The 27,728-nt window shown below is 41.4% G+C and overlaps 1 protein-coding gene across 3 annotated transcripts in view; it reads left to right on the top strand.

The window, feature by feature from the left end:
* LOC144596038 (signal transducer and activator of transcription 1-alpha/beta-like) overlaps positions 1 to 27,728 on the top strand; it is a 48,385-nt gene that overhangs the window by 9,454 nt on the left and 11,203 nt on the right. For 2 of the 3 annotated variants that reach the window (XM_078404119.1, XM_078404117.1), the window contains exons 2-21: positions 2,462 to 2,590; positions 2,870 to 3,014; positions 4,493 to 4,591; positions 6,913 to 7,002; positions 8,222 to 8,300; positions 8,444 to 8,535; positions 11,153 to 11,304; positions 13,277 to 13,435; positions 14,760 to 14,852; positions 16,871 to 16,930; positions 18,653 to 18,682; positions 18,783 to 18,876; positions 19,017 to 19,058; positions 19,589 to 19,672; positions 20,796 to 20,894; positions 21,472 to 21,607; positions 23,025 to 23,077; positions 23,163 to 23,257; positions 23,888 to 24,027; positions 25,529 to 25,717. In XM_078404119.1, coding sequence (XP_078260245.1) covers positions 2,463 to 2,590; positions 2,870 to 3,014; positions 4,493 to 4,591; positions 6,913 to 7,002; positions 8,222 to 8,300; positions 8,444 to 8,535; positions 11,153 to 11,304; positions 13,277 to 13,435; positions 14,760 to 14,852; positions 16,871 to 16,930; positions 18,653 to 18,682; positions 18,783 to 18,876; positions 19,017 to 19,058; positions 19,589 to 19,672; positions 20,796 to 20,894; positions 21,472 to 21,607; positions 23,025 to 23,077; positions 23,163 to 23,257; positions 23,888 to 24,027; positions 25,529 to 25,717 — 2,059 coding nt within the window. In that variant the 5' untranslated portion in view covers position 2,462. The remainder of the gene's footprint in view (positions 1 to 2,461; positions 2,591 to 2,869; positions 3,015 to 4,492; positions 4,592 to 6,912; positions 7,003 to 8,221; positions 8,301 to 8,443; positions 8,536 to 11,152; positions 11,305 to 13,276; positions 13,436 to 14,759; positions 14,853 to 16,870; positions 16,931 to 18,652; positions 18,683 to 18,782; positions 18,877 to 19,016; positions 19,059 to 19,588; positions 19,673 to 20,795; positions 20,895 to 21,471; positions 21,608 to 23,024; positions 23,078 to 23,162; positions 23,258 to 23,887; positions 24,028 to 25,528; positions 25,718 to 27,728) is intronic. The other variant, XM_078404118.1, reaches the window with a different exon arrangement.

The following is a 27,728-nucleotide window of genomic DNA, read 5'->3' as shown; positions in this document are numbered from 1 at the left end:
CTAGGAGATAGATTAAAACTTTAAAATGTGAATAACTTAAAAAAATATAACACCGATTTCAATGAAACTTCTTCCATTAGCACCAAAGGGACGACGGTGAGTAAGGTGGGCGTAAAATTGTCACGCTATCGTGTACCGTTTTGGCTGTAGTTCAAGAACAAACAAACAAGGTTTAGTATATAGATTTGAAACTGGCAACTAGAAACAATTTCACTCTTAGTTTCCATGGTGTGTGGTCGGTTAGACAAAACAAAAATTGGGTTTCTGATCAACAGCTTGGTTTTGAAATGCAGTTATTATTCTGTAGCAGAACCAATTTGTTGTCAAATACATTTCACGGTTGGTAAATATGATTAATGCTCCCTTGACCTCCTGGGGAATGTTGGCACAGGCATGTGGAGAATTCTCGTTTTTTTTCTCAGTGTTCTTTGTAGGATATGTTGCCATGTTGAAATCTCCAAACTGGACAGAGCTGCACAGTGGAAGAGATGGGTAGATAGTGGCTGCTCCCATATCTGACAAGTGGTATTGGCAGAGACCTGGGTCTGTCAGTGTCTGGAGTGGGTTCCGCTCATTGTCAGCAATGGCCCACATTTTGTTGCTGAGCACACTCCTTGCCTCAGACCGCCCAACACCAGCCATTGTGGGCAGCCAGGTCACACTGGGCCACGACGGATACTGTAGGAGCCATTTTGCAGTTATTAGTTATTTTTGCTTATTAATATTACCTTGTATTCTGCTGTAGTTTGGACACTATAGAGTTAATGCAATGCTTACCTAGGGGCTGGGCGGAGCCAGAGTACGGGCAGTTGGGTAGGTGCGGGCACAGAGTGTGTGAGCTGGGAGGTGCTGACAGAGGGTCAGCTAGAAGCTCTGCCATAAGATTTATCAGCCATGATGTAATCGCCTGTAAGTTTTATTAACTAGAGGATTAATACAAACTGCGTCAAAGTTATATCTGGCAATTCGTAACGATCGCATAGACTGTGGTAAGATATGGAATTTTACCTAGCAATTAATAACCAGTCGATGACAAGTGATATGCCAATATGTTTATTGCACCTTCAAATAAAGAAGACTAACTATTAAACGTCTAGGAGGATCTCTGTTATTATTGTTCGAGTTATTACGCTTATCGCTGACCCGGTCTATGCAAGTGGCAGCTTGGGAGCTAATTGATATAGACGAGAAGCTGGCCGCTACAGATACATTACTGGCTTTGCATCAGGTTCCCTGCACAGCCGTGGTGGGCAGGGGGGATCTGTTCCAGGCTGCTGGTGTGTGGGGCAGTGGTTCGTCTTGGGCTTCCGGTGCAACAGTCGTCATCCCTCTTAATGCTCCTCTTTCTGGTAATGCATTCTGAGCACCAAGCAAGGTATAATAATTAAGTCGGCGGTACATGAAAAGGTTTATCCCAATTTAAAGAGTAGCTGGGTGATTTGTGTGTGGCTCTATTGACTTTATTTTTGCACTTTCAATCCAGATTTACTGTCTCAGCCACCGTTTCCGCGTGGCAAGGATGTGGCTAATTCAATCTAACCCCACAGTATAACTTCATTAACGTCGTTGCTAATTTGCAATCAAATCTTCCACTGAGCTATTACAAAGCTGCTTGGTCTGGATCAAGTGCAGTTGAGACCTTTTACAACTGGTGCCAAAAAAGTACGGGATTCAATTGAGTAAACTTTCCTCTGAAGCCAATCGGTTATCTAATCAGAAATGGGAACATTTATTTCATTTACCACCACCATTATTTCTCCTTTTGTAAAAATGCACAGAACAATTATCCAAGGTTCAAAGGTCAGTTTATTGTCACGTGTACCAATTAAGGCACAGTGAAACTCTAATTAACATACAGCCATACTAAAAAAAGGCATCAAGTCACCCAACTACATAAAAGTGAACATAAACTTCCACCACAGTGGATTCCCCACATTCCTCACTGTGATGGAAGGCAATAAAGTCTAATCCACTTCCTCTTTATTCTCCCGCAGTCGGGGCAGTCGAACTATCCGCAGTCGGGGCGATCGAAGCTCCCGCGTCGGGGCGGTCGAAGCTCCTGCGGCTTGGAGCTCCCGAAGTCGGCCTCTAACCAGGGACCGTGAGCTCCCCGATGTTAAAGTGCGCAGGCTACCGCAGTTGGAGCTGACGGGGGACCCTCAGCTCCACGATGTTAAAGTGTGCAGGCTCCCGTGGCCGGAGCTCCCGAAGTCGGTCTCCAGCAGAGGCCGCCAACTCCACGATGTTGGGCCACAGTGCGGACGGAGATACTATACGGAAAAAAATCGCATCTCCGTCGCGGTCAGAGATTTAAAAAAGTTTCCCCCCCACCCACTCCCCCCACATAAAACAAGCTAAAGAACCATTGCGGGCGCCACCCGGTGGTCAACTATAATGATATGAGATCTGCTCAAGAGAGATTGTTTGATTTAGAATGTGTGTTTGTATAATTTCTCTGCAGAATGACGCAGTGGTACGCTCTACAGCAGCTGGACTCCAAATTTCTGGAGCAGGTTGACCAGCTCTATGATGATAGCTTTCCAATGGAGATCAGGCAGTATCTTGCACAGTGGCTGGAGGCCAAAGATTGGTAGGAGTTTCTTTTGATTCAAATCAATAAGCCACCGAAGAATAACTAGTTGGGGCAGAAATAGCCTTCATTGATAAAGCTAGAGCAAATATGCTCATTTTGCACGCTGTCAATTTTCCAATTGCAATAGAAAAGGATGATTATTTTGTTACGACTGTTTTTGTTTAACAGACCCTTATTTTTGCATTATTGTTGGGGGAAAAAACTATTTACCTTTGCCCCAGTATAATGGCGAGGAACGTTTTAAAACATTTTTATTCCACTACTTGTGTTGCTTAGGGAGCATGCTGCCAGCAATGATTCAATGGCCACAGTGCTGTTCCATGACCTGTTGACACAGTTGGATGACCAGTATAGCCGCTTTGCCTTGGAGAATAATTTCCTACTTCAGCATAATATCAGGAAAGTGAAACGGAACCTTCAGGTATGAGGAGCTCTCTCATGTGTACCTGTGCAAGGGAATATATTAAATGTGTATTCACAAAATGCTGGAGTAACAGCGGGACAGGCCACATCTCTGGATAGTAGGAATGGGTGACGTTTCGGGTCGAAACCCTTCTTCAGAAGAAGGGTCTCGACCCGATACGTCACCCATTCCTTCTATCCAGAGATGCTGCTTGACCCGCTGAGTTACTCCAGCATTTTGCGTCTACCGTCAATGGAATAATAATAATAATAATGCATTACATTTATATAGCGCTTTTCAAACACTCAAAGACGCTTTACAGGGATTACTAGAACATAGAGAAGAAAATAAATAGATAAATAAGTAAACGAACAGAAAAAGGAGACAGAAGGTGAGGTGATGGTCAGTGGTTGAAGGCAGTGCTGAACAGGTGAGACTTCAGTGATGTTTTGAATGTGGTGAGTGAGGAGGAGTCTCTGACGGTTTGGGGTAGTGAGTTCCAGAGGGTGGGAGCAGCGATGGAGAAAGCCCTGTCCCCCCAGGATCTGAGTTTGGTCCGGATGGGGGGGGGACAGAAGGTTGGCAGCAGCAGAGCGGAGCGTGCAGGTGGGAGTGTATCTGTGGAGGAGGTCAGTCAGGTAGGATGGGGCCAGGTTATAGAGGGCTTTGTAGGTCATGAGGAGGATTTTGTACTGGATTCTCTGGGGGATGGGGAGCCTAGGGGGAATAGATTCCTAATAGATTCCTAATTTGCTTGTTCAAATGGAGAACTGGTGAGACTGCAGCAAAGGCAAATTAATATATAATATACAATTAATCTGCTTTAGTTTCTGATAATTGTGCACAAATGTTGCTCCAGTGTGGTGCTGGCTGCCTGTACAATGTGATAATTGTGTACTATTAGCACCAAAAATGTTGCAAGATAAACTTTTTACACAAGCTTAAGTGGAAGTTCAAGCAGTAAATAAATTAATGAAATTTTAATCAAATTAAAGAAGCCTAAATGTATTGTAGATTTTTTAATACTATTTTGATTTGCTAAACCACTTAATTATGTTTGAAAGAATGTTTAGGATCTACAACTTGATCTCTCCACTTGACAAATGTTATTATTTTGCATGTTATAATCGACATAAAAACTAATATTTTGCGTGTGAATGAAAAACCATTTCAGATGTTTGTAAATTTAGAATTGGGCACGGGCTTATATACAATTGTACCAGATCTGGACATTTTTGGAAATGAAAGTGTCTGTAGGTACTGGGGTTTAGTTAAAATCCCCTTGAACCTAGCTGTTTTTTTTAAAGAGAGCAAATAGTCCACACGGGCAATGAATGATATTTTCCATAATGGGATTATGGTCTCATTTGAATTGTGCAGGTTAATTGATTAAATATAGTTCTGAGACCTAAAACTACTAAAAACAATTGAAAATGTACTTCTCATACCCGAGTATCTGTAACTGCATGTATTGTATTCCTAATTTCTATTTGCAGGTTTATTTCCAAGAAGACCCCATCCAATTGGCACTAACCATTTCAGTCAGCCTTAAAGAGGAAAAGAAAATCCTAGAAAATGCTTTGAAAGATGAAAAGGTATTTTCAATCAAAAATGTTTGTTCTCAACATGTTGAGTATAGGAGCAAAGAGGTCCTTCTACAGTTGTACCGGGCCCTGGTGAGACCGCACCTGGAGTACTGTGTGTAGTTTTGGTCTCCAAATTTGAGGAAGGATATTCTTGCTATTGAGGGCGTGCAGCGTAGGTTTACTAGGTTTACTACCTCCTCCAACCTCATCTACTGGATCCGCTGTTCCAGGTGTCAATTCCTGTACATCGGCGAGACCAAGCGCAGGCTCGGTGATCTTTTCGCTGAACACCTCCGCTCACTACGCCTTAACCAACCTGATCTCCCGGTTGCTCAGCACTTCAACTCCCCCTCCCATTCCCAATCTGACTTTTCTGTCCTGGGCTTCCTCCATTGGAGGAACAGCACCTCATATTTCGCTTGGGTAGCTTACATCCCAGCGGTATGAATATGGACTTCTCTAACTTCAAATAGCTCTTGCTTTCCCTCTCTCCCCATCCCCTCCCCTGCCCAGTTCTCCCACCAGTCTTACTGTCTCCAACTACATTCTATCTCTGTCCCGCCCACTCCCCTGACATCAGTCTGAAGAAGGGTCTCGACCCGAAACGTCACCCATTCCTTCTCTCCAGAGATGTCACCTGTCCCGCTGAGCTAATCCAGCATTTTGATTCTACCTTTGATCCACTGCTGTTAGATTACCGTCTCAACAAGTCAATAGTGACACCATCTCCCTTACCCTATACACATCTCTGGAGCATTTAGATGCCAAGGACCGACTCATATTTATTGACTATAACACTGCTTTCAACACCATAATCTTAACTAAACTCCTGGAACCACAAGTCTGTGGCCCCCTCTATCACTGGATCCTTGACTTTCCGACCCAATGGCCATAATTGGCAAGGATAGGTGACAAAATGTCATCCATGATGATAATTCTTAATGCTGGTGCCCTACGAGGATGTTCTCAGCCCTCACTATACTCCCTATAAACTCACAGCCTTACGGACAAATTCTGCTCTAATTCCTTCTACAAGTTTGCAGATGACACCACTGTAGTGGGTCAGATCTCTAATGGTGAAGTGGAATACAGGAAGGAGATGGGTCTGCTTTGTAACATGTTGCCAGGACAACAGTCTCTCCCTCAATGTTAGCAAGACCGAAGGAGTTATCTTTAATTTCGGGAAGCATGGTGTAGTACATGCCCCAATTATTGCCAATGATATCGAAGTGGAAATGATTGAGAGCTTCAGGTTCCTAAGTATTACTATCGCCAACTATTTGTTCGGGAGTAACTCCGTTGAAGCTACAGCCAAGAAAGCACACCAACATCTCCACTTCCTCAGGGGAGATAGGAAATTCAGCAGGTCTCCAACTACTCTCACCAGCTTCTGCAGCTTCACCATAGAAAGCATACCATCGGTTGTATCACAGCTTAGTTTGGTCATCTAGTCGTGGGCAGTGGTGAGCCTGAAACCAGGATACATTTCCCACAATTGTCAGTTCAATTAGTGTGGAGCTCAGGATGTGTTTGCCTAGGGCACTGAAGTCTAAATTTAAAAATAAAATAATGGCATGTTCTCAACCAGAATAAACAGATTTTTCTTGATTGATTTGGATTAAATTGCAACATGCGAATCATTTAAATAAAAAATTGCATTCATTTGTATGCCCAAGCTTCTCAAAAGGCATAAACCCTTATGAGGAGCAGATGGCCCTTTATTTTTGCCTGCTAGCAATCCTAGCTGAGGTTTTTCTAAATCAATGCTGCGCCGGAGACCCGGGTTCGATCCCAACTTCGGGCGCTGTCTGTACGGAGTTTGTACGTTCTCCCCGTGACCTGCGTGGGTTTTCTCCGAGATCTTCGGTTTCCTCCCACACTCCAAAGACGTACAGGTATGTAGGTTAATTGGCTCGGTAAACGTTTTTTTTTAAAAATTGTCCCTAGTGAGTGTTGGATAGTGTTAATAAACGGGGATCGCTGGTCGGCGTGGACCTGGTCGGTCGAAGGGCCTGTTTCCACGCTGTAGCTCTAAACTAAAAAATGCAGCAAATGGGTTAAATGTGATTTTTGTACAGCTGCTGGTCATCTGAGTAGATTTGTCAGGTTGCTCAATTTATTGTCACTGTATGCACGATACTCTTTGCAAATCACTTCACGTTGGCAGCGAATTCTATGTGGTTCTGAAATTGCGTCAGCAAAAATGCCACACCAAATAAAGGTTGTACTGCCACTGCCCAGTTTCCACTACCCAGGATTGTAAAAGGAATCCTTATATTTCAATGAGATTTTTTTTTTAAAGGTTTTGTTTCTGTGCGTTGAATTTGTAGAATCATGTCGGGCTTCTCCAGAATAATGTAATTCTGGACAAGCAGAAGCAGCTGGATCAGAAAGTGAAGACTGTAAAGAGCAAAGTTCAGGTATGTGTACGCTCACAATGCAACATTATTCCAACTTGAGTCCTTGGGTGAAGACTGAGGTTTCGGTGGTGCAAAATAGAACGCAGCTTTAAGTTGGAGGTAGACACAAAATGCTTGAGTAACTCAGTGGGACAGGCAGCATCTCTGGAGAGAAGGAATGGGTGACGTTTCGGGTCGAGACCCTTCTTCAGACTGATGTCAGGGGATTGGGCGGTACAGAGATAAAATGTAGTTGGAGACAGTAAGACTGGTAGGAGAACTTGGAAGGGGAAGGGGATACAGAGAGAAGGTAAGAGAGGGCTATTTGAAGTTACAGAAGTCAATGTTCATACCGCTGGTGTGTAAGCTACCCAAGTGAAATATGAGGTGCTGCTCCTCCAATTTGTGCTGGGCCTCACTCTGACAATGGAGGAGGCCCAGGACAGAAAGGTCAGTGTGAGAATGGGAAGGGGAGTTAAAGTGTTGAGTAACCGGGAGATTGGGTCGGTTAAGGTGGACTGAGCGGACGTGTTCAGCGAAACGATCGCCGAGCCTACGCTTGGTCTCACCGATATGGATGTATGTTTCCTGCAGTGACTAATACAAAGTCTTGATGCATTTCATAATTCAACTCCATCCACATACTCTGGTGTTCTAAGAAGGCCATTGTTCTTCTGAGCAGTCTCAAAGTATTTTGTATCATTAATATGGTTCTGTCTTGCAATTTTAGTCTTTGACTGAAAATGGTTTTAGTATACTGTTTTGTTCTGGTTGGCCTTTACCTTCCTGTAAATTATTTTGTCAGCAATATAAAGTAGCAATGATAGCTAACTTTTATTTTTGTCTTGAGTTTTCAATCACTTATTCAAAGTATCAGATAGACTCAGTAATAATTTTGTCAGTGATGCAGTGGTTAATTATCCACTTTGTGACTGGGACGCATTACAGTTCTGATGCCTCAGATCTGAGGCAATGTTGTATTATTGCATGTCAACTCTTTGCTTGGGTTATTTATATTAGTGCGTGTTTTCCTGCTGAATGTGTAAAGAAAAAATGGGACCTAAATATCAGGTTCTGCAAATCTGTTCATTGTTTAGTTTTGCTTTGAGTCCTTATTGCTCATGCATTAGCTATTCAACCTTCCTCTTGAGCAGTGATATTTGTGTATGAAGCATTTTGAATCATCCCAAGGATGTGAAAGGATTTCACAAAACAAATGAATTTTCTTCTTTGTTGGTAGGAGATTGAACAAGAAATAAAATCTCTTGAAGATCTTCAGGATGAATTTGATTTTCGATCTAAAACATTGCAAAGTCGAGGTGAGGAATTCTGGTTTGCGAAAAGTGTCATTGAAAGAATTTGTGTTAAAGTGCCCTTTCTCAGTCTAGAATTGTACCTTGGGCTATAGTTGGCTGCAACTCATTTTAATGTTTTTTTTTTGTTTCTTATCTTCCATTGCTAGAGCACGAAGTGAATGGGTTGGCTCAAAATGAGATTAAACAAGAAAAGGTCCTCCTCCACAACATGATGCTAAAGTTGGATCTGAAAAGAAAGGTCAACTATGGTTATTGCTAACACTGTTATTGATTCTGTTATATAATAGATTTTTGTTTTTGCTTCTGAATTCAAAATTTACGAAGAAACTGAAGTTGTCTGTGCGCAAATATATTTTCAGCCAACACCATGTATGAATTGGCGGTGTCATTTGGATTTGCCCACGAAGTTTAATACAAATTCAATTGCTGAACATAGCAGGTGAACATAGCATAAAAGCAGAGAGCTGAAAATGGATCCAGGTTTCAAAGCATGGTAGATTGACAATATGAAAGGTTCATATGTGTTTTTATGTACAATCCATATGCCTCTTTGCAGCAAATTTCTGCTTCTGGTCTGGGGTCATGGGTGTGGAGGTAGAGAAACTTCTAGACTTATTGGGATGTGGATACTGAAACCGCAAGGAGCTGCAAAGAGTGAATGGCGCGGTACTATTCTTCAAGTGGATCCACATGTGGAAGATCAAAGCAGTGGATTCTCAATCTTTTGGAATTTTGTGAGGATGTAACGAGTAGAATGGATAAGGGAGAGTCAGAGGATGTGGTGTATCTGGACTTTCAAAACGCCTTTGACAAAGTCCCTCCCACACAAGATATTAGTGTGCAAAATTTGAGCACATGATATTGGGGGTAGGGTATTGACATGGGTAGAGAACTGGTTGGCAGACAGGAAGCAAAGAGTAGGAATTAAAGGGGTTATTTTCAGAATGGCAGGCAGTGACTAGTGGGGTGCCGCAAGGCTCGGTGTTGGGACCCCAGTTGTTTACAATATATGTTAACGATTTAGATGAGTGAATTAAATGTGACATCTCAAGTTTGCAGATGGCACAAAGCTGGGTGGCAGTGTGAGCTGCGAGGAGGATGCTCCGAGGCTACAGGGTGACTTGGATAGGTTGGGTGAGTGGGCAGAAGCATGGCAGATGCAGTATAACGTGGATAAATGTGAGGTTATCCACTATGGTTGCAAGAACAGGAAGGCAGATTATTATCTGAATGGTGTCAGATGAGGAAAAGGGGAGGTGCAACGGGTCCTGGGTGTGTTTGTACATCAGTCACTGAAAGTATGCATGCAGGTACAGCAGGCAGTGAAGAAAGCTAATGAATGCCAAGTTGGCCTTCATTGCGAGAGGATTTGAGTTTAGGAGCAAGGAGGTCCTACTGCAGTTGTACAGGGCCCTGGTGAGACTGCACCTGGAGTATTGTGTGCAATTTTGGACTCCTAATTTGAGGAAGGACATTATTGCTATTGAGGGAATGCAGCCTGGGTTCACCAGCTAAATTCCCGGGATGGCAGAACTGACATCTGATGAAAGAATGGTTCGACTGGGCTTGTATTCACTGGAATTTAGAAGGATGAGAGGGGATCTTATAGAAACATATAAAATTCTTAAGGGATTAGACAGGCGAGATGCAGGAAAAATGTTCCCGAAGTTGGTGGAGTCCAGAACCAGGGATCACAATTTAATAATGAGATGAGGAAAAACTTTTTCACCCAGAGAGTTGTGAATCTGTGGCATTCTCTGCCTCAGAAGGCAGTGGAGGACAATTCACTGGATGTTTTCAAGAGTTAGATTCAACTCTTAGGGCTAACAGAATCAAGGGATATGGGGGGAAAAAGCAGGAATGGGAGACTGATTTTTGATAATCAGTCACGATCATATTGAATGGCTGGCTCGAAGAGCCGAATGGCCTACTCCTGCACCTATTTTTCTATGTTTCTAAGATACCAACCAAGTCAAACTGATTTACTTAACTTGTGGTTAAGGCCTACTCCTGTATCTGTGGCCTCAACAATTTATGGGCTCTATGTGCACTGATAAACTTTGCACAACTAACTTCAGAACATGAGTGGCTTATGTTTGACATCACAATTTAGTTTAGTTTAGAGATAGAGCGTGGAAACTGATCCTTACGCGCATTTGAGTCCGCGCCGACCAGCGATCACCCCTCCATTAGCACTATCCTGCACATTAGGGGCAATTTACAATTTTACCGAAGCCAATTAACTTATAAACCTGTACGTCTTTGGAGTGTGGGAGGAAACTGGAGCACCCAGAGAAAACCCATGTGGTCATTGGGGAGAACGCACAAACTCCTACATCCAGTGTAGGGAATGTGGAACTTAGATCATTAACAATTCCAGAAGGTGTATGTGTAATGCGGACATTAATGCTGCCCCCCATTCTGTCTTTTTTATGAGTGTATTTTTTAGCTGATAAAAATTGCAGGTGCAGGCAGACCATGTTTGGTGCAGCTGGCTATTTGGCAGAAGGCGCAGAAAAGCAATCATTACTTTATTAAAAAAATACTTGGCAGGTTAGGCAGCAACTGTGATGGAGATACTATCATTCCAGGTTTGTAGCATTCCTGTCACCTATTTAAACAAAATTGAAGGGTTATATCTATGAGAACCTTCAATTTTCTTTTAATAGGTGACAAGAATGTTACAAATCTCATATTTTCAATTTTCATATTTAAATATATATGTATATATAGTGAGACTCATCATTGATAATTTTCTATTTGCATGCCTGGTCTTTGAAATAAAAAACTTGAATGGATCGCTGGCATTTTTTTGAACATGCACTTTGCTCACTGGCGTGCATTTTCTTTTGTAGGAAGTAATCAATGAAACAGCTAGCCTACTGAATGAAGTGGAACAAATTGAAGGCCTTTTGATCAATGAAGAGCTGGTGGAATGGAAAAGGAGACAACAGGTTCAATGCATTGGAGGACCACCAAACACCTGTCTTGACCAGCTACAGCATTGGTGAGCTGCTTCAACCACTTGTGCAAGTTTCATAATGCAAACACCCAATGTTTTGTGGGCATGCCAGGAACTGAATTCAACTACTTGGTCTTCCTGCCTGGCTTGTCGGATTAAATTATGTAATGTATATACTAAAATTCTTGTTTGTTTGTTTGTTCCTGAAGCACGACAAGTTTAGGCCCACCTTAATCACCGTCGTCCCTTTGGTGCTAATGGAAGAAGTTTCATTGAAATCGGTGTTATATTTTTTAAGTTATTCTCCTTTTGAAGTTAAAATCTATCTCCTAGGGAGGGAGGGAGGAGGGAGGATAAAGGGGGTTGAGGGGGATGGAGTGGGGGGCAGGGGGGAGGAGAGGGTGCTGCACCAATGCAGGAGAGGTTTGAGCCCAACGGGTCCACTTGGTCTAGTGCTGAATAAAAATGAACACAAACCAAACATGTATTCAAAGATTAAAGGGTAGACCATTTTAGACTGAGATGAGGAAAACCCTTCACCCAGAGAGTTGTGAATCTGTGGAATTCTCTGCCACAGAAGGCACTGGATGTTTTCAAGAGAGAGGTAGATTTAGCTCTTAGGGCTAAAGGAATCGAGGGATATGGGGAAATTGCAGGAACGGGGTACGGGGAAGATGATCAGCCATGATCATATTGAATGGCAGTGCTGGCTCGAAGGGCCGAATGGCCTACAGCACCTATTTTTCTATGTTTCCATTAATCCAAAAACAGAGGGTAAATGCTGGATATTCTGAAACTTAAATGCTGGAATTGCTCAGCAGGTCAGCAGTTGTGGTAAGAAAATCTATCTTCCTATCAGTTGAGTATTTCCAGCATTTTCTTTAAATTTAATTAAAGTGCATTTAACAAATCCATAATTCCTTATCAAAGCAAGTCCTGGAATTACTTCCTCTTTCTACACCCCTCTATCTTCCAAGAAGTAGTGGGTATGAAAATGACTTGCTTGAGACCCCTTGCAACCTCCTCGAAACATTAGATTAATCTTTCATTCATCTATTTTATGTTGTTTTCAGAAAATAAAACTTGTAAATCTAACCTTATTTTGAAAGTAGTTCATCTATGCACAAAACAAGGGAGGTTGTGATGTTTGACTCTATAAGGCAAGCTAACTGCTGTGGGGCTGAGGTATCTGGCAATTTGTGATGTCCTCTCGATTGCTTCCCTTCAAGTATTGCAATTGCTTTTTTTTTTGAAGAGCTGGAGGTTGGGATTGAGTTGGTTGCTGGCAACTTGATGGCATATGAGGTAACAGCAGAGCAGCCTTGCAAACTTGCAAACAGGGCGTGCAGCGTAGATTTACTAGGTTAATTCCTGGAATGGCGGGACTGTCATATGTTGAAAGACTGGAGCGACTAGGCTTGTATACACTGGAATTTAGAAGGATGTGAGGGGATCTTATTGAAACGTATAAGATTATTAAGGGGTTGGACACGTTAGAGGTAGGAAACATGTTCCCAATGTTGGGGGAGTCCAGAACAAGGGGCCGCAGTTTAAGAATAAGGGGTAGGCCATTTAGAACGGAGATGAGCAAAAACTTTTTCACTCAAAAGAGTTGTGAATCTGTGGAATTCTTCAGAAGGCAGTGGAGGTCAATTCTCTGAATGCATTCAAGAGAGAGCTAGATAGAGCTCTTAAGGATAGCGGAATCAGGTGGTATGGGGAGAAGGCAGGAACGGGGTACTGATTGAGAATGATCAGCCATGATCACATTGAATGACGGTGCTGGCTTGAAGGGCCGAATTGCCTACTCCTGCACCTATTGTCCTGTTTGTGGCATCTCTGGTGCTTTGATGTTTTGACCACATAATATTCCCCGGTGTAAATTTCCCCGACGTGGGACAAATAATGGAATATATTATTTATATCAGATGCCATGACCTCTACAAAAGGTTTGAGCACGGATTATTGGTATGGTCATTGGAATTGACTTCTTGGTTTTTGTTGTTACTGCTTTCAGTTTCACATTGTTGGCTGAGAGCTTGCAGCAGGTTCGACAACAATTAAAGAAATTGGAAGAATTGGAGCAGAAATATTCGTATGAAGGTGACCCTATTACTCAAAAGAAGCAATTCCTGGAAGAAAGATACAATGCTTTGTTCTTCAGTCTTATTAAAAGGTAACCATTCCATACACAATCTGACTCTACTTGAAGTGTGATTTTCTCAGTTTGAATATGAGGCATTTCTCTGTGTCCTGATGTTTGCTAAAATTGAGAAGCTAATTTTAAAGGATGCAACAAAAAAAAACTACTGATTCCTATGAACCATTTTAGACTTGTGGCAGAAAACAATTTCAATCCTGTCGACTAATCCCTGTTATGGATGAATTATTCTCTAAAATGCACATGTTGGCAGTAGTCAAGTCAAGTTTATTTGTCACATACACATACACAATGTGCAGTGAAATGAAAGGGGCAATGCCTGCGGATTGTGCAAAAAAAGAATTACAGTTACAGCATATAAATTAAAGTTAATACAGAAAAGACAAAATGTAGTCCCTGGAGTTATAATAATTAACAGTCCTGATGGCCTGTGGGAAGAAACTCCATCTCATCCTCTCCGTTTTCACAGCGTGACAGCGGAGACGTTTGCCTGACCGTAGCATCTGGAACAGTCCGTTACTGGGGTGGCAGGGGTCCCTCATAATCTCGCTTGCTCTGGATCTGCACCTCCTGATGTATAGGTCCTGCAGGGGGACGAGTGTAGTTCCCATGGTGCATTCTGCCGAACGCACTACTCTCTGCAGGGCCTTCCTGTCCTGGGCAGAGCTGTTCCCAAACCAGACTGTGATGTTGCCGGACAGGATGCTCTCTACAGCCCCAGAGTAGAAGCATTGAAGCATTCTACACATTTACCGTAGAAACAGTAAATGTGTATCTTAGAAAGTGTTCATTCTTTAGTACCTTTTAGAGGGGGGCACACTGAGTAGCTCCTTCAGTGACAGACTCCTTCACCCCAAGTATGTGAAGGAGAGATATCGGAGGTCCTTCCTTCCCGCTGCTGTGAGACTGCACAACCAGCACTGCTCCCAGCAGACCAGTTAACAGTAACAGTAAAAAAAAAACACAGTAAATGATGACAATTATCCTTATCATTATTTTTATTTATAATGAAAGTCTCTTGCTCTCCACTTGGGTGCTGTAACACTGCAAATGTCCCCGGTGTGGGACAAATAAAGGAATATATTATTATTATTATTATGGCGCAGTGGTACAGTTGCTGCCTTACTGCGACAGAGACCCGAATTCGATCCTGACTACAGGTGGTGTCTGCACAGAGTTTGCATGTCCTTCCTGTGACCATGAGGGGTTTTCTCCGGCTGCTCCGGTTTCTTCCCACTTCCCACTTGAAGACTTTACATTTTTGTTCAAATTGTTTTTTTCTGAAATGCTCATCATTTAAATGTAATCATTTATGAATGTAATTTTCATTGTACTTTAGTTCCTTTGTGGTGGAGAGACAGCCTTGCATGCCAACCCACCCACAAAGACCCATGGTTCTAAAGACTGGTGTGCAATTCACTGTTAAGTTGAGGTGAGTGATTTAAAAAAAAAAAAATCTCTCTCTACCCTGATGGTGGATTTATTTAGCATTAAAACATTGTGTACCCAAAGAACTTTGTTAAAAACATATTTTCTTCATTGTGTGAATAATTTGATGTCTCTGACTTTTGATGCCATTCTTAATCTATCCAGTGATGCCCAGATTATCGCCTGCAGTGGTTCTCTGTGTGGTTTAGCTCCATTAAACTTGGTGCTTGGTAAACAATATATTATTGCTCTTCACTTGTTTCCTTTTCTGTAGTCTGAATCACAGTGGCTTTATTTGAAAACATAATGTATGCCTACCTACATGTGTGTGCTGGTAACACCGAACAAAACTTTTTCGCCCAGAGAGTTGTGAATTTATGGAATTCTCTGCCACAGAAGGCAGTGGAGGCCAATTCACTGGATGAATTTAAAAGAGAGTTAGATAGAGCTCCAGGGGCTAGTGGAATCAAGGGATATGGGGCAGGCACAAGTCACTGATTGTACATGATCAGCCATGATCACAATGAATGGTGGTGCTGGCTCGAAGGGCCAAATGGCCTCCTCCTGCACCTATTTTCTATGTTTCTAAACTCGTTCTCACCACTTCTGTCAATACTTTTTTCCCTTGTGCTTCATATTAATACCATTGTCTTTGAGCCCCATGACACACATCTTTCTTTCCCCAATTACACCAATCCCTATGTCTGGCCACAGTGTGAGACTAAATCAGACTGAAAGCTTCATCCATGTGTCTTACTGTGTAAACTTGACTATTCCAGAGTGGTGGCTGGCATCTGCACTCTCCCACCTGAGCTGTTAGGACACAAGCAGGTGCTGTTTATAGATGGGATCTTGCGAACACGGTTAAGCTGATGCTACTCTCCCCCCCCCCCCCCCTGTGTTTTAATTATTTTTTTGTGTGTTTACATCCCACCACCAATCCATATCCTTGCCTGTCCCATTGCTCATGCCCAACCCCACCACTTTTGAGATATTGGCTTATCTCTATTCCTGGTCGTTTAAGCGGCATGAATTTTAAAAAACTCCACCTTGAGAGCCATGTGGTTCAACATGTTTCCATGGCTCCAGAATTCCCTCCCATGACTTCTGCTTCTTTATGTCTTTTATGCATACCTTAAAACTTGCCCCTTTGCCTCAAGTTTATTGTCATTTGCACTGACATCTATTTAGGTGGCTGTGCACCGTATGTTATTTGACCTCATTGGGTAAATGTTTTGTGTTAATGATGCTATATGAATACAAATCGTTGAGAAATTGGCTCCAACATTTATCAATATCCAAGTAAAATAAAAATGAAAGGCATTGAAGTGGTGAATGATGGTGGGCTTTAAAGAAACTTTTTTAAATCTACAAGATTTTATGATCACTTTACTGATACTTTGTACTATTAATGTAATATAAGACAGTTTTTTAACAGTTTAAATAACTTAAGTTTTGGTTCAAAGAAGCAATGATTAGGATTTTTTTAAAGAGTGTAAGAAAATAACTGCAGATGCTGGTACAAATCAAAGGTATTTATTCACAAAATGCTGGAGTATCTCAGCAGGTCAGGCAGCATCTCGGGAGAGAAGGAATGGGTGACGTTTCAGGTCGAGACCCTTCTTCAGTCTGAAGAAGGGTCTCGACCCGAAACGTCGCCCATTCCTTCTCTCCCGAGATGCTGCCTGATCTGCTGAGTTACTCCAGCATTTTGTGAATAAATACCTAGGAATTTTTAAAGACTATACTCTTTCTGCACCTCTTTATGTGAGAATGAGTTTGGAGCTTTGCTGTACAGTATCTTGGTGCATTATCTCTTGGAGGATGGAGTTTGTTTTATAATCTGTGTTCCATTGCAAAATGGTTTTAAGACTCCCCAAATTAAATTTTGAATGTTAAAATTGTAAGAGACGAAGAATCAACACTGCTGCTAATAAATAACATCACACAAGCTTGGTTCCCTTTATTAATTCATTTTAAAGCATGTGTTATTTTGCATCTTTCCCCCCTATTTTGTTACAGGCTCTTGGTAAGACTGCCAGAACTAAATTATCAGCTGCGTGTAAAAGCATGCTTTGACAAGTAAGTAGTTGTGTTTTATTTTCATATGCTTCATTATAACTTTGTAGGTGAAGTTGTTATAGCTGAAGATATTGTATTAAATTAATAGAATTACTATGGCCACCTATTCTTCATTACGTGGTACGTGTCCTGTTTCAGCAAGGATAGCAGAATGTGCATTAATTATTATGGATAGAGTGGATGTGGAGAGTCTAGGACCAGAGGTTGTACCCTCAGAATTAAAGGGCGTTCCTTTAGGAAGGAGATGAGGAGAAATGGCTTTAGTCAGAGTGTGGTGAATCTGTGGATATATAGAAGGCAGATTCTTGATTAGTACAGATGTGGAGAAGGCAAGAGAATGGGGTTAAGAGGAAAAGATAGATTGAATGGCAGAGTAGACTGGATGGGCCGAATGGCCTAATTCTGCTCTTACCATTTATGAATTGGGCAAGAAAGTATAAAGGCGAGAGGACAAGCATATTCTGCCAATATTAATTACATGAGCTATTTTAACACATTTTAATTTATTAAGAAAGTAGTAAGCCGGCACTTGGGGAAAATAGTAGAAGTGACAATTATGTTTGGGGGAAAAACCTGTTAGTTTTATTGAAGTTGTAACTTGCAGAATGAGCAAGCAGGAACCAGTTGATATATATTTAGATTTTTGGGAAGTCTTAAGGTATTAAGACTATTACGCAAAATTGAAGCTCACAGGATAATTTTGAACTTTTGCACACTGATGGGAATTAAAGATTGCTTACTGGGGAGTAGGAGTCATTTTAGGGTTGGGGAAATCTAGAGTGCCGTAGATTGCTTATGCAGCTACAGTTGTTGACAGTCAATGTCAGTAATTTATGATGAGGATCTTGATGTATCTTGACGTTTGATGCACCTAAGTTTGATTTTATTTTGCATATACAGGCTGCGATTAAGGTGTAGAAAGCCTTCAGGAGATGTAGAAGTGTGGGCAGGGCAAATGAAAAATGTTAGGCCCTCCTACATCAGTAAGGGGAATGTATTTTACATAATAAGAGAGTGTAAGTTATTGGTGTTCAAAGGGATTTGGCAGCACTTTGCCCACAGCTCTGACGTGTTAATGGGCAGGTATTGCAAACAACTAGGAAGACAGATGGTTTGCTTGCCTCTTATTGCAAGAGAATTTGAATGTACAAATAGAGACTTCTTGGTCCCATTAGGAAAGACTGTAGCCCGAATACCCTGTGGACTTCTGGAGTTTCTACCCAAGGAAGGAGAGATATTTGCAATGGAGCAACTGCAATGAATGTTCATTAGATAGATTCCTGGGGTTTATTTTATGAGGTGGGATTAAGCACTCTGGGTCTATTGCATTTAAAGATTAGAAGAACGAGAGGTGATTTCATTAATGCCTACAAATGCAAGAATGATATTTCTCTTGGCTTGGGTGTTTAGGTTCAGGGGTCATAATCTCTCATTCCAAAATAATGGGCCTTCCATTCTGGGCCCGAGTTGAGGAGAAATTTTCTTCACCCAGGGAGCTGGTGAATCTTTACATTTCTCCAATTATGAGGGTTGTGGTTGTTCAGCTACTGAGTATCTTCAAATCTGATACACTTATGGGTATTAGAAAATCAAGAGAAATGGAGTTAATGCAGTACGCTGCCAGTGAGGTAAAAGATCAGCCATAACATTGTTGAAGGATGGAACAGTCACAAAGGCGCAAACTTTCTACTATTATACTACTGAATTGTTCTTTATTTTCAGAGACGTCCCTGAGAAGAATTCTGTAAAAGGGTGAGTAGTGTCATTGATTTCTTGGCTAACCTTTCTATTGCAATTGCTTTTTGTAATTGCAAATGTATTTTACTTTTTTTTTTTACTTCCTCTTTTATAGATTTAGGAAATTTAACATACTAGGAACTAATACCAAAGTGATGAACATGGAGGAGTCGACCAATGGAAGCTTGGCTGCTGAATTCCGGCATCTGGTGAGGCACCACATTGTGAAGCAGAAGATGAATCATGAACCTTTAGAGTCTGACTCACAGCATCATGCAATGCATTCAGAACACACTGTACAGAACCGGGTCTCTCACATTGAATTCAATATGGTCTCTCTCTATTACAGCAACTGAAAGAACAGAAAAATACTGGAAGTAGAACAACAGAAGTAAGTGCCAGATTGTGGCGTGCCTCCCAATAAAACTTCAACCAATATAAACTTCAACTACTTAAAAACTAATTCAACACACTCCTTACCCATTAGTCTAGTTTAGAGATACGGCGTGTTCCAACGAATCTGCACCGACCAGCGATCCCCGTACACTAGCACTATCCTACACACACCAGGGACATTTAGACTTCTACCAAGCCAATTAACCTACAAACCTGTGCGTCTTTGGAGTGTGGGAGGAAACCGGAAACCTGCGCGGTCACTGGGAGAATGTACAAACTCTGTACAGACAGCACTCGTAGTCAGGATCGAACCAGGGTCTCTGGTGCTGTAAGTGCTGAAAGGCAGCAACCCTACCATTGCGCCACTGTGCAGTCCAGTCCTTATTTATTTTGGTTTTTTTTAGACAGTGTATTGAAATCAAAATCCTTGTGAATATGACTTTTGCTGTATATTGACATTGTGCTTAAAATCATCACCTAAACTTTTTCTCTCCCCCCCCCCCCCCCCTCCATCTGTTCAACCAGGGTCCCCTCATTGTAACCGAAGAACTTCATTCAATCAGCTTTGAGACACAATTCTCTCACCAGAACCAGCCAATTGATCTGGAGGTAAGTTGCACATACACTTACCTGTGTGTGCAAGTACAGTTTTTTGTGATCATTTATTGATCTGATATGATGGACTGCAGTAGACACTAAAAATGTAGACTTCCACATGTGATATGATAGTGTGCCAAGGCGATGGACAGATGTTCAGCTAAGTAGGATAAAACAGAATTTAGTGATGTTTTCTATATTGTTGAGTAATATAAGAAAATAACTGCAGATGCTGGTACAAATCGAAGTGTTTATTCACAAAATGCTGGAGTAACTCAGCAGGTCAGGCAGCATCTCAGGAGAGAAGGAATGGGTGACGTTTCGGGTCGAGACCCTTCTTCAGACTATATTGTTGAAATCATTTGAATGAATAAGGGAAAAGTGGTCCCGGAACATATCTAAAGATGGGGATTATTATATTTTAGCAAAGGCATGAGAGTTTGTGAAAGTGAGGGAGGACATGCAAGAGCACGAATACTGGAGTAACCGGATGTAGCTTGTGGAGAAGGAAACTTTGAACCATTTACTCCAAATGCCAATATTTATAATGGAATGGAAGAGAGTAAATGTTTTTGCGTATAAGTTGGTCACAGTTTTAATTTAAAATTGTAATTTGGAATTCCATTTGGTATATTTTCACATAACATCTGGTAACAGTGAATATAAAATTGGAGGAGAGAAACAGATGAGGTTTTTATTTTTCTGGACCATTGTTCGACAGAGGATAACATCTAAAGAGTCTTGAGAAACAGATTATATTTATGGGAAAGGCTTTTCAGCTTTCATTGGGACAGCGTTAGTCTGCTTTCCTGGTTGAGTTTAGCTCCAAAACCGTTGAGTTCTGATATCATCTGGGACAAAGTAGCCAATTTCATTCATCATTCCCTCTACCACCTATATGTTGTGGCTGCAATGTAGACGTGCATTCGTTAGAATAATTTTGAATGTGTTCTGGAGTGCAAAATTGAAGACTTGCAAACGATGTAAGAGTAGACAAATGGGATACGAGTCTGTGGCACAAATTTGAAGTGCTCTCTGTTGTGTTTTTGGTTGTTGTAATATCGTTTAACTGAGTAACCTACTTTGGAAAATGATGCATTTCAAAATGAGTACTTTTTTCCTCCTCCTGCTTCAGACGACATCATTGCCTTTGGTAGTAATATCGAATGTTAGCCAACTTCCCAATGGTTGGGCCTCCATCTTGTGGTATAACATGCTCGTTAGTGAGTCGAAGGTAAGCATCTATGCAACTAGTGTCTCTCTGTGTGTCTGTGTCTCTGGGCGTCTCTCTGTCAAGTGTCATCGTTCATGTAGGTAGAATTTGAATGATGGGTATACCCATCTGTCTTTGTATTAACAATGTGGAGTTAGTTATGTACATTGAAATTTTCAAACCAATGTGTATCCAAAGTGTAGTAGTTTGCAATGGGTGAAATGCACCAACACACCACGTAAAATATTAAATCTATTTGAAGATTGGAGTCCAGGTGCATGTTTTATTCAGACCTTCTTAGTGTAACGTGAACTTGATGAAAATTTATATATTGACTGCTTAATACAGAAATCCGATTTGTATTTCTATTTTAACATGAACCTTTTCCTTAGGCCCCATCCAGATAATCTTCCTCCACTTTTGCCACTTAACATCATTAACAACTCTGCACCTTTTTTTAAATAATGGCGATTTTGCTTGATGAATATTAAAATGGATGAAAGATTAGGGAATTGCGTAACCCTTTGACAAGAGTCTAGTTCGGTGAATGGTCATCATAAAGTATGTTGTTCACTTTGAAGTTTTGCTTCTTCCTCAGACCTTGGGTTTCTTCTCCAACCCCCCAGCTGCCACATGGGGTCAGCTCACTGAGGTATTGAGCTGGCAGTTCTCCTCCGTCACCAAGCGCGGCCTTAACAGTGAACAACTCGACATGCTTGAAGAAAAGTTGCTAGGTAAGAGCTTGAAGAATGGCACGGGTATCGACAAAGAAAATTGTATTTGTCTGTTGATATGAACAGCCTATTACCCAGTTGTATGAATATTGAGTTCTCTAACTTCGGGTAGCCCCGGCATTCCCTCTCTCTCTATCTCTCCCCAACCCAAGTCGCACCAGCTTCTCATTTTCACCCGACAAACAGCTAACAATGGCCTGTTTCCTTTATCATCATTACTTTTTTGCATATCTTTCATTGTTTTTTATCTCTCTGCATCATCACCTATATCTCTCTTTTCCCTTATCCCTAACCAGTCTGAAGAAGGATCTCAACCCGAAACATCACCCATTCCTTCTCCAGAGATGCTGCCTGTCCGCTGAGTTACTCCAGCGTTTTGTGTCTACGGTTTAAACCAGCATCTGCAGTTCTTTCCTGCACATACTAGCTTTTAGTTTAGTTTAGAGACACTGCGTGGAAACAGGCCTTTCGGCTCACCAAATCCGCACCGACCAGCGATCCCCGCACACTATAACACTATCCTACACACACTAAGGACAATTTTGCATTTCTACCAAGCCAATTAACCTACAAACATGTACGTCTTTGGAGTGTGGATTGAAACTGAGGAACTCAGAGAAAACCCACAGGGAGGACGTACAAACTACGTATGGACAGCACCCATAGTTAAGATCGAACCCGGGTCTCTGGTTCTGTAAGGCAGCAACTCTGCCGCTGCGCCACCATGCCACCCCAGTCTGATAGAGTTAAACCCACCACCTGAGATAAGATTGCCACAGTGTTCCAAGAATGGTACGAACAGCATGGAATTGAAGGGATTCCTCTTTTGTATAAATTCCAAATCTAATCCATTTTACAAGTGTTTTTGTTCATCCAGGAAGACTGATTCACAGCAGTAGAAGAAATCCATACTAGTCAATTCCAATTAGACAATAGTCATTTCACTACAGTAATTTTGTATTTGCAAATACTGGCAAAGAATGCACTTTTAAAGAAATGTAACAACAATTTTATCTAATATTCAAAGATAATTAAACATCTAGCTTTCTATTTGATGTGCAGATGTAGAAAACACTAGCTGCCAGGACTTTGTTATAAATACTGTGCTTGTCAAAATGAGCAATTGTGCATTGCCTATGACATTTTGTGCATTATAATGAATATCGTGAATGTTAAGTCTTAATGATCTATGTTGAATATGTATTCAATTAATATTGATTGTTCCTTTCATCTTGTCAAACTTGCAGATATGTATTCCTAAAATATTGGAGGAGTTTTAAAAACATTCTAATAAGGCAGATGATTAATGCATCTTTTAAATACTGCATTCGGAGTACAAGAAGTTTTTAAGTATATTTCCTCTCAAAAAACCAGAGGTGAAAATCGTTAAACCATCGATTTTGCCTGTCTTTCTTAGGTTCAAATACCTGTTTCAGTGATAACTTAATTCCATGGACAAGATTCTGCAAGGTAACCAGTTAACCTCTATTAAAATTGGTAAACTGAATCTTAAAAAAATATATTTCTTATTCATTACCTTCTATTATTATTACAGGAGAACCTAAATGAAAAGCCTTTCTCCTTCTGGCTTTGGATCGAAGGGATTTTGGAGCTAATAAAAAAGCATCTTCTCCCTCTTTGGAATGACGGGTAAGAACAACAGCATCACGAATAATATAAATCCTATGCCAACCAAGCAAGCTAGTAGTTTTTTGCACCTCATTGCCTTTTTTAAAAGCAAAAATAATAACAATAGACAATAGGTGCAGGAGTAGGCCATTCGGCCCTTCGGGCCAGCACCGCCATTCACTGTGAACATGGCTGATCATTCACAATCAGTACCCCTTTCCTGCCTTCTCCCCATACCCCCTGACTCTGCTATGTTTAAGAGCTCTATCTAGCTCTCTATTGAAAGCATCCAGAGAATTGGCCTCCACTGCCTTCTGAGGCAGAGAATACCACAGATTTGCAACTGTGTGAAAATTATTTTGTCATCTCCGTTCTAAATGGCCTACCCCTTATTCTTAAACTGTGGCCCCTGGTTCTGGACTCCCCCAAGGGGAAGGCTCCCCGACATGTTTCCTGCCTCTAACGTGTCCAATCCCTTAATAATCTTATGTTTCAATAAGATCCCCTCTCATTTTTCTAAATTCCAGTGTATGCAAGCCCAGTCGCTGCAGTCTTTCAACATACGACAGTCCCGCCATTCCGGGAATTAACCTAGTGAACCTACGCTGCACGCCCTCAAAACCATAAACTAAATTGAGCGTTAATTTTCAGGTGCATCATGGGATTTGTGAGCAAGGAGAAAGAACGGGCTTTGCTGAAGGACATGTTGCCGGGCACATTCTTGCTGAGATTCAGTGAGAGCAGCAGAGAAGGCGCCATTACTTTTACCTGGGTGGAAACTGTATCAAATGGTGAGGGAATGAGATTGACTTTTGTAATTTAAGAGAAAAAAAAAGTTTTGCGATGGGCTATTAGTTTAAGAACTTAAATAAAACTTGGAATAGGATTTGGTGCCTCTCATCGGCTCCATCATTCACGAAGATAAAGTGCTAACCTTTTTTCTCAGCATCACTTTGCTGCACCATTGCTTCCTTGTTATATTCAAAATAATTTTCTTGAATATATTGAGCAACTCAGCCCTTCATGGGTAGAAAACTCCAGAAATTCACTGCCTCGTGGATGAAGATGACAAAAGACTATTGTTTTAGCTAGGGATTGACATTTAATTTTGAAAATTTGTCGTGTTTTGCTATTCAGCTTGAAGAATGGCACGGGTAGATTTTAGATTTAGATACAGCGCAGAAACAGGCCCTTCGGCCCACCGGGTCCGCGCCGCCCAGCGATCCCCGCACACACTAACACTATCCTACACCCACTAGGGACAATTTTTAAAAAACATTTGCCCAGCCAATTAACCTACATACCTGTACGTCTTTGGAGTGTGGGAGGAAACCGCAGATCTCGGAGAAAACCCACGCAGGTCACGGGGAGAACGTATAAACTCCGTACAGACGGCGCCCCTTAGTCAGGATCGAACCTGAGTCTCCGGTGCTGCATTCGCTGTAAGGCAGCAACTCTACCGCTGTGCCACCTGTGCCGGGTATAGACAAAGAAAATTAGTTCTAGTTCTCGGGGAATGCAGCTTAGTATACAGTGTTTTCAGAATTTCTGTGATGGAGGGTTTTGTTGATGTTCAGTGTTACTATGGAGAATCATCCCAGCAGGTTTCCACAAAATACTTTTTTTGAATAAGTGTTTTAAATTAAAAAAGAGACCTAAGAATTAAATCAGCATTTGCAGTTCCTTCCTACACTAGGAATTTTAGTTTAGTTCAGAGATACAGCGCAGAAACAGGCTCTTCGACCCACTGAGTCCGTACCGACCAACGATCCCCGCACACTAACACTATACTACACACACTAGGGACAATTTTACATTTTGTACCAAGCCAATTAACCAACAAACCTGTACGTCTGGAGTGTGGGAGGAAACCGAAGATTTCCTAGAAAACCCAAGCAGGTCACGGGGAGAACGTATAAACTCCGTACAGACAAGCCCCCGTAGTCAGTATCAATCCCAGGTATCTGGTGCTACATAATAAGTCCAATTTATAAAATAATCTTGAGGTTAAAATAGTCAACCATTAAATGATTCAAGACTTTGCAGTTGGAGAGACACAAAACGGTAGTTGAGTTTTTTGAAGCACAGTGACTTCAAAAATGGAACACTTTGTACTTGTACATTGAGACTTGTATTTTTGAAGTGAGATTTTTAAACAACTTTTAAAATACTCATGCACTGCAATCTGTGAGGTTGGTAATGTCCCATTTGCCTCCCCCTTGGGTATCTACTTTGTATATTTTTTAAAGTGTATAATCTTGCTGTTGTCTGATCTTTTCTTTGTCTTCCCAGCAGAGCCGCAGTTTCACTCTGTGGAACCATACACCAAGCATCAGCTGTCAGCTGTCACCTTCCCGGATATCATTCGCAATTACAAAGTAATGGCAGCTGAAAATATTCCTGAAAACCCTTTGAAGTTTTTGTACCCTTCCATCTCCAAAGATCAGGCATTTGGAAAGTATTACTCCAGGCCAAAAGACCGTAAGTATAAATTGATATATATAAATTAGGCCAGATATTTTCTTTTTGTAAATCAGTGCGATGGACTTTGGACTTGAAGAGCCAGAACCATATGTTATAACGCTTCATTTGCTGGTCTATGCAGAAACTGGTGGGATCTGACAAACATTAACTTGCATGTTATATCTGATGTCAAAACCTTACACTTATAACAAGCTTGGCAAGCACTTCTCAATGAAAAGTCAATCATTAACACATTTTGTTTGATCCATAATGGGTATCGAAGTGAATTGCTTCTGAATTTGTGGTGAAATTTGTTCTCTGAATGTGCTACAGTGAATATACAGTTGTTTGAGCATTGTCCCCATTTCATATATTTGGTTCCATTGAATTTTCAGAAGTGAAGACCATTGCACAGCCAATTATCGCCCATTTTGACCACCAATTGTTTCCCTCTGTATAGTCTATAAACAGTTTATTTAGGTCGTGGTGGTACATATAGTAAGTGGAAATTCTCATTTGTGCAATCAGTGAGGAGAAAGAGTTTAGAATATTTTTTAATTGGAATTTTTTTCCCCCAATAAAGCAAGAGTTGCTGTTATTACTGAGCATTGGATGTTAACATAGAAACATAGAAAATAGGTGCAGGAGTAGGCCATTCGGCCCTTCGAGCCTGAACGGCCATTCAATATGATCATGGCTGATCATCCAACTCAGTATCCTGTTCCTGCCTTCTCTCCATACCCCCTGATCCCTTTAACCACAAGGGCCACATCTAACTCCCTCTTAAATATAGTCAATGAACTGGCCTCAACTACCTTCTGTGGCAGAGAATTCCACAGATTCACCACTCTCTGTGTGTTAACGCTGTCTTCGTCCGATTGTCCATTTTTGGAATGTTTGCATTATCTTGTCCATTTAGGAAAAGATGTTTGCTGTAAAATTATTCCAGTATATTTAACTCCATGAAGGGTACAATTGGAAATCCCATTCCTCACATTTAAACGTCAAATTTGACCAATGTCGGTTTGAACCTGTGTGTGTTTTGGTGATGATGGGTCTCAGGTTTGTACAGCTGCCATTGTAAGCAAGCTGGAAGATGCAAATGAGGTTTGAGACACTGTTAAGCAAGGCTGAGGTGAATCTATGAGTTTTGGGAGTGTTGGTTGAGTGGAGATACAGTGCATTGAGTTATTGCAGTTTCATATTACACTTGAATATCCATTCTCAGATCATTATCATTTGTGAACCTTTTCTAATACAGCATACATGTCTTCAGACCAATAGTCCTCATAGTAATTTCCGTGTTGCCTTTAGGTCTTGTGGGCTCACTGTGCACAGTGCACCTCTTCTGCTGATTTAGCAGCACCAAGGGATGAGCTCCTCTGCTACACCATTGCTTGGATTAGAATGAACTGCAGAATAACACCCAGTATCTAATGCAGTCACAATGGACTTGCCATAACTTCAGCAGAGATTATTAGGTCTATTAAGTCACTCTCAATTGTACAATTCTTCTTGGATATGCAATTAAGTTTATCATTATCACTTGTACTGAGGGTACAGTGACAAGCTTTGTTTTGCGTGCTATCCAAGCAGATCGGATATACCATAGATAGATACAATCTTTTCAAACTAAAGTACGATGCAGAATATAGTTCTCAGCATTGTGGTGCTTCAGTTTCGCAGACAGAGTCCAATATCTTCAATGGGGTAGAGGTGAATCGAACAGTTCCCTAGCTCATGGAAGGACTATTCGGAAGCCTGATAACAGTGGGCAAGCAGCTGTTCCTGTGCTTAGCACACCCTGTCAAGCTTCTGCACCTTCTGCTGGATGGGAGCAGGGAGCAAAAGGATTACTTAGTAGCACAGTTGCGGCTGGTTTGATGAAGATTTGTGTTTAAATGGTAGGCAAGACAATGTTCCCTGTGCAAGTAGGTTGATCCTGCATCCTAGGGAGGGGGAGAACAATGGACAATGGAGGACCTGGCGTGGGGGAGGGGGAGGGAGAGGCACATGAGGGTTGGGGGGG

Source organism: Rhinoraja longicauda, chromosome 8 (assembly GCF_053455715.1).
Source record: "Rhinoraja longicauda isolate Sanriku21f chromosome 8, sRhiLon1.1, whole genome shotgun sequence".
NCBI lineage: Eukaryota > Metazoa > Chordata > Chondrichthyes > Rajiformes > Arhynchobatidae > Rhinoraja > Rhinoraja longicauda.
The sequence above is the reverse complement of the archived record's forward strand: the minus strand, read 5'-3'. Positions and strand labels throughout refer to the sequence as shown.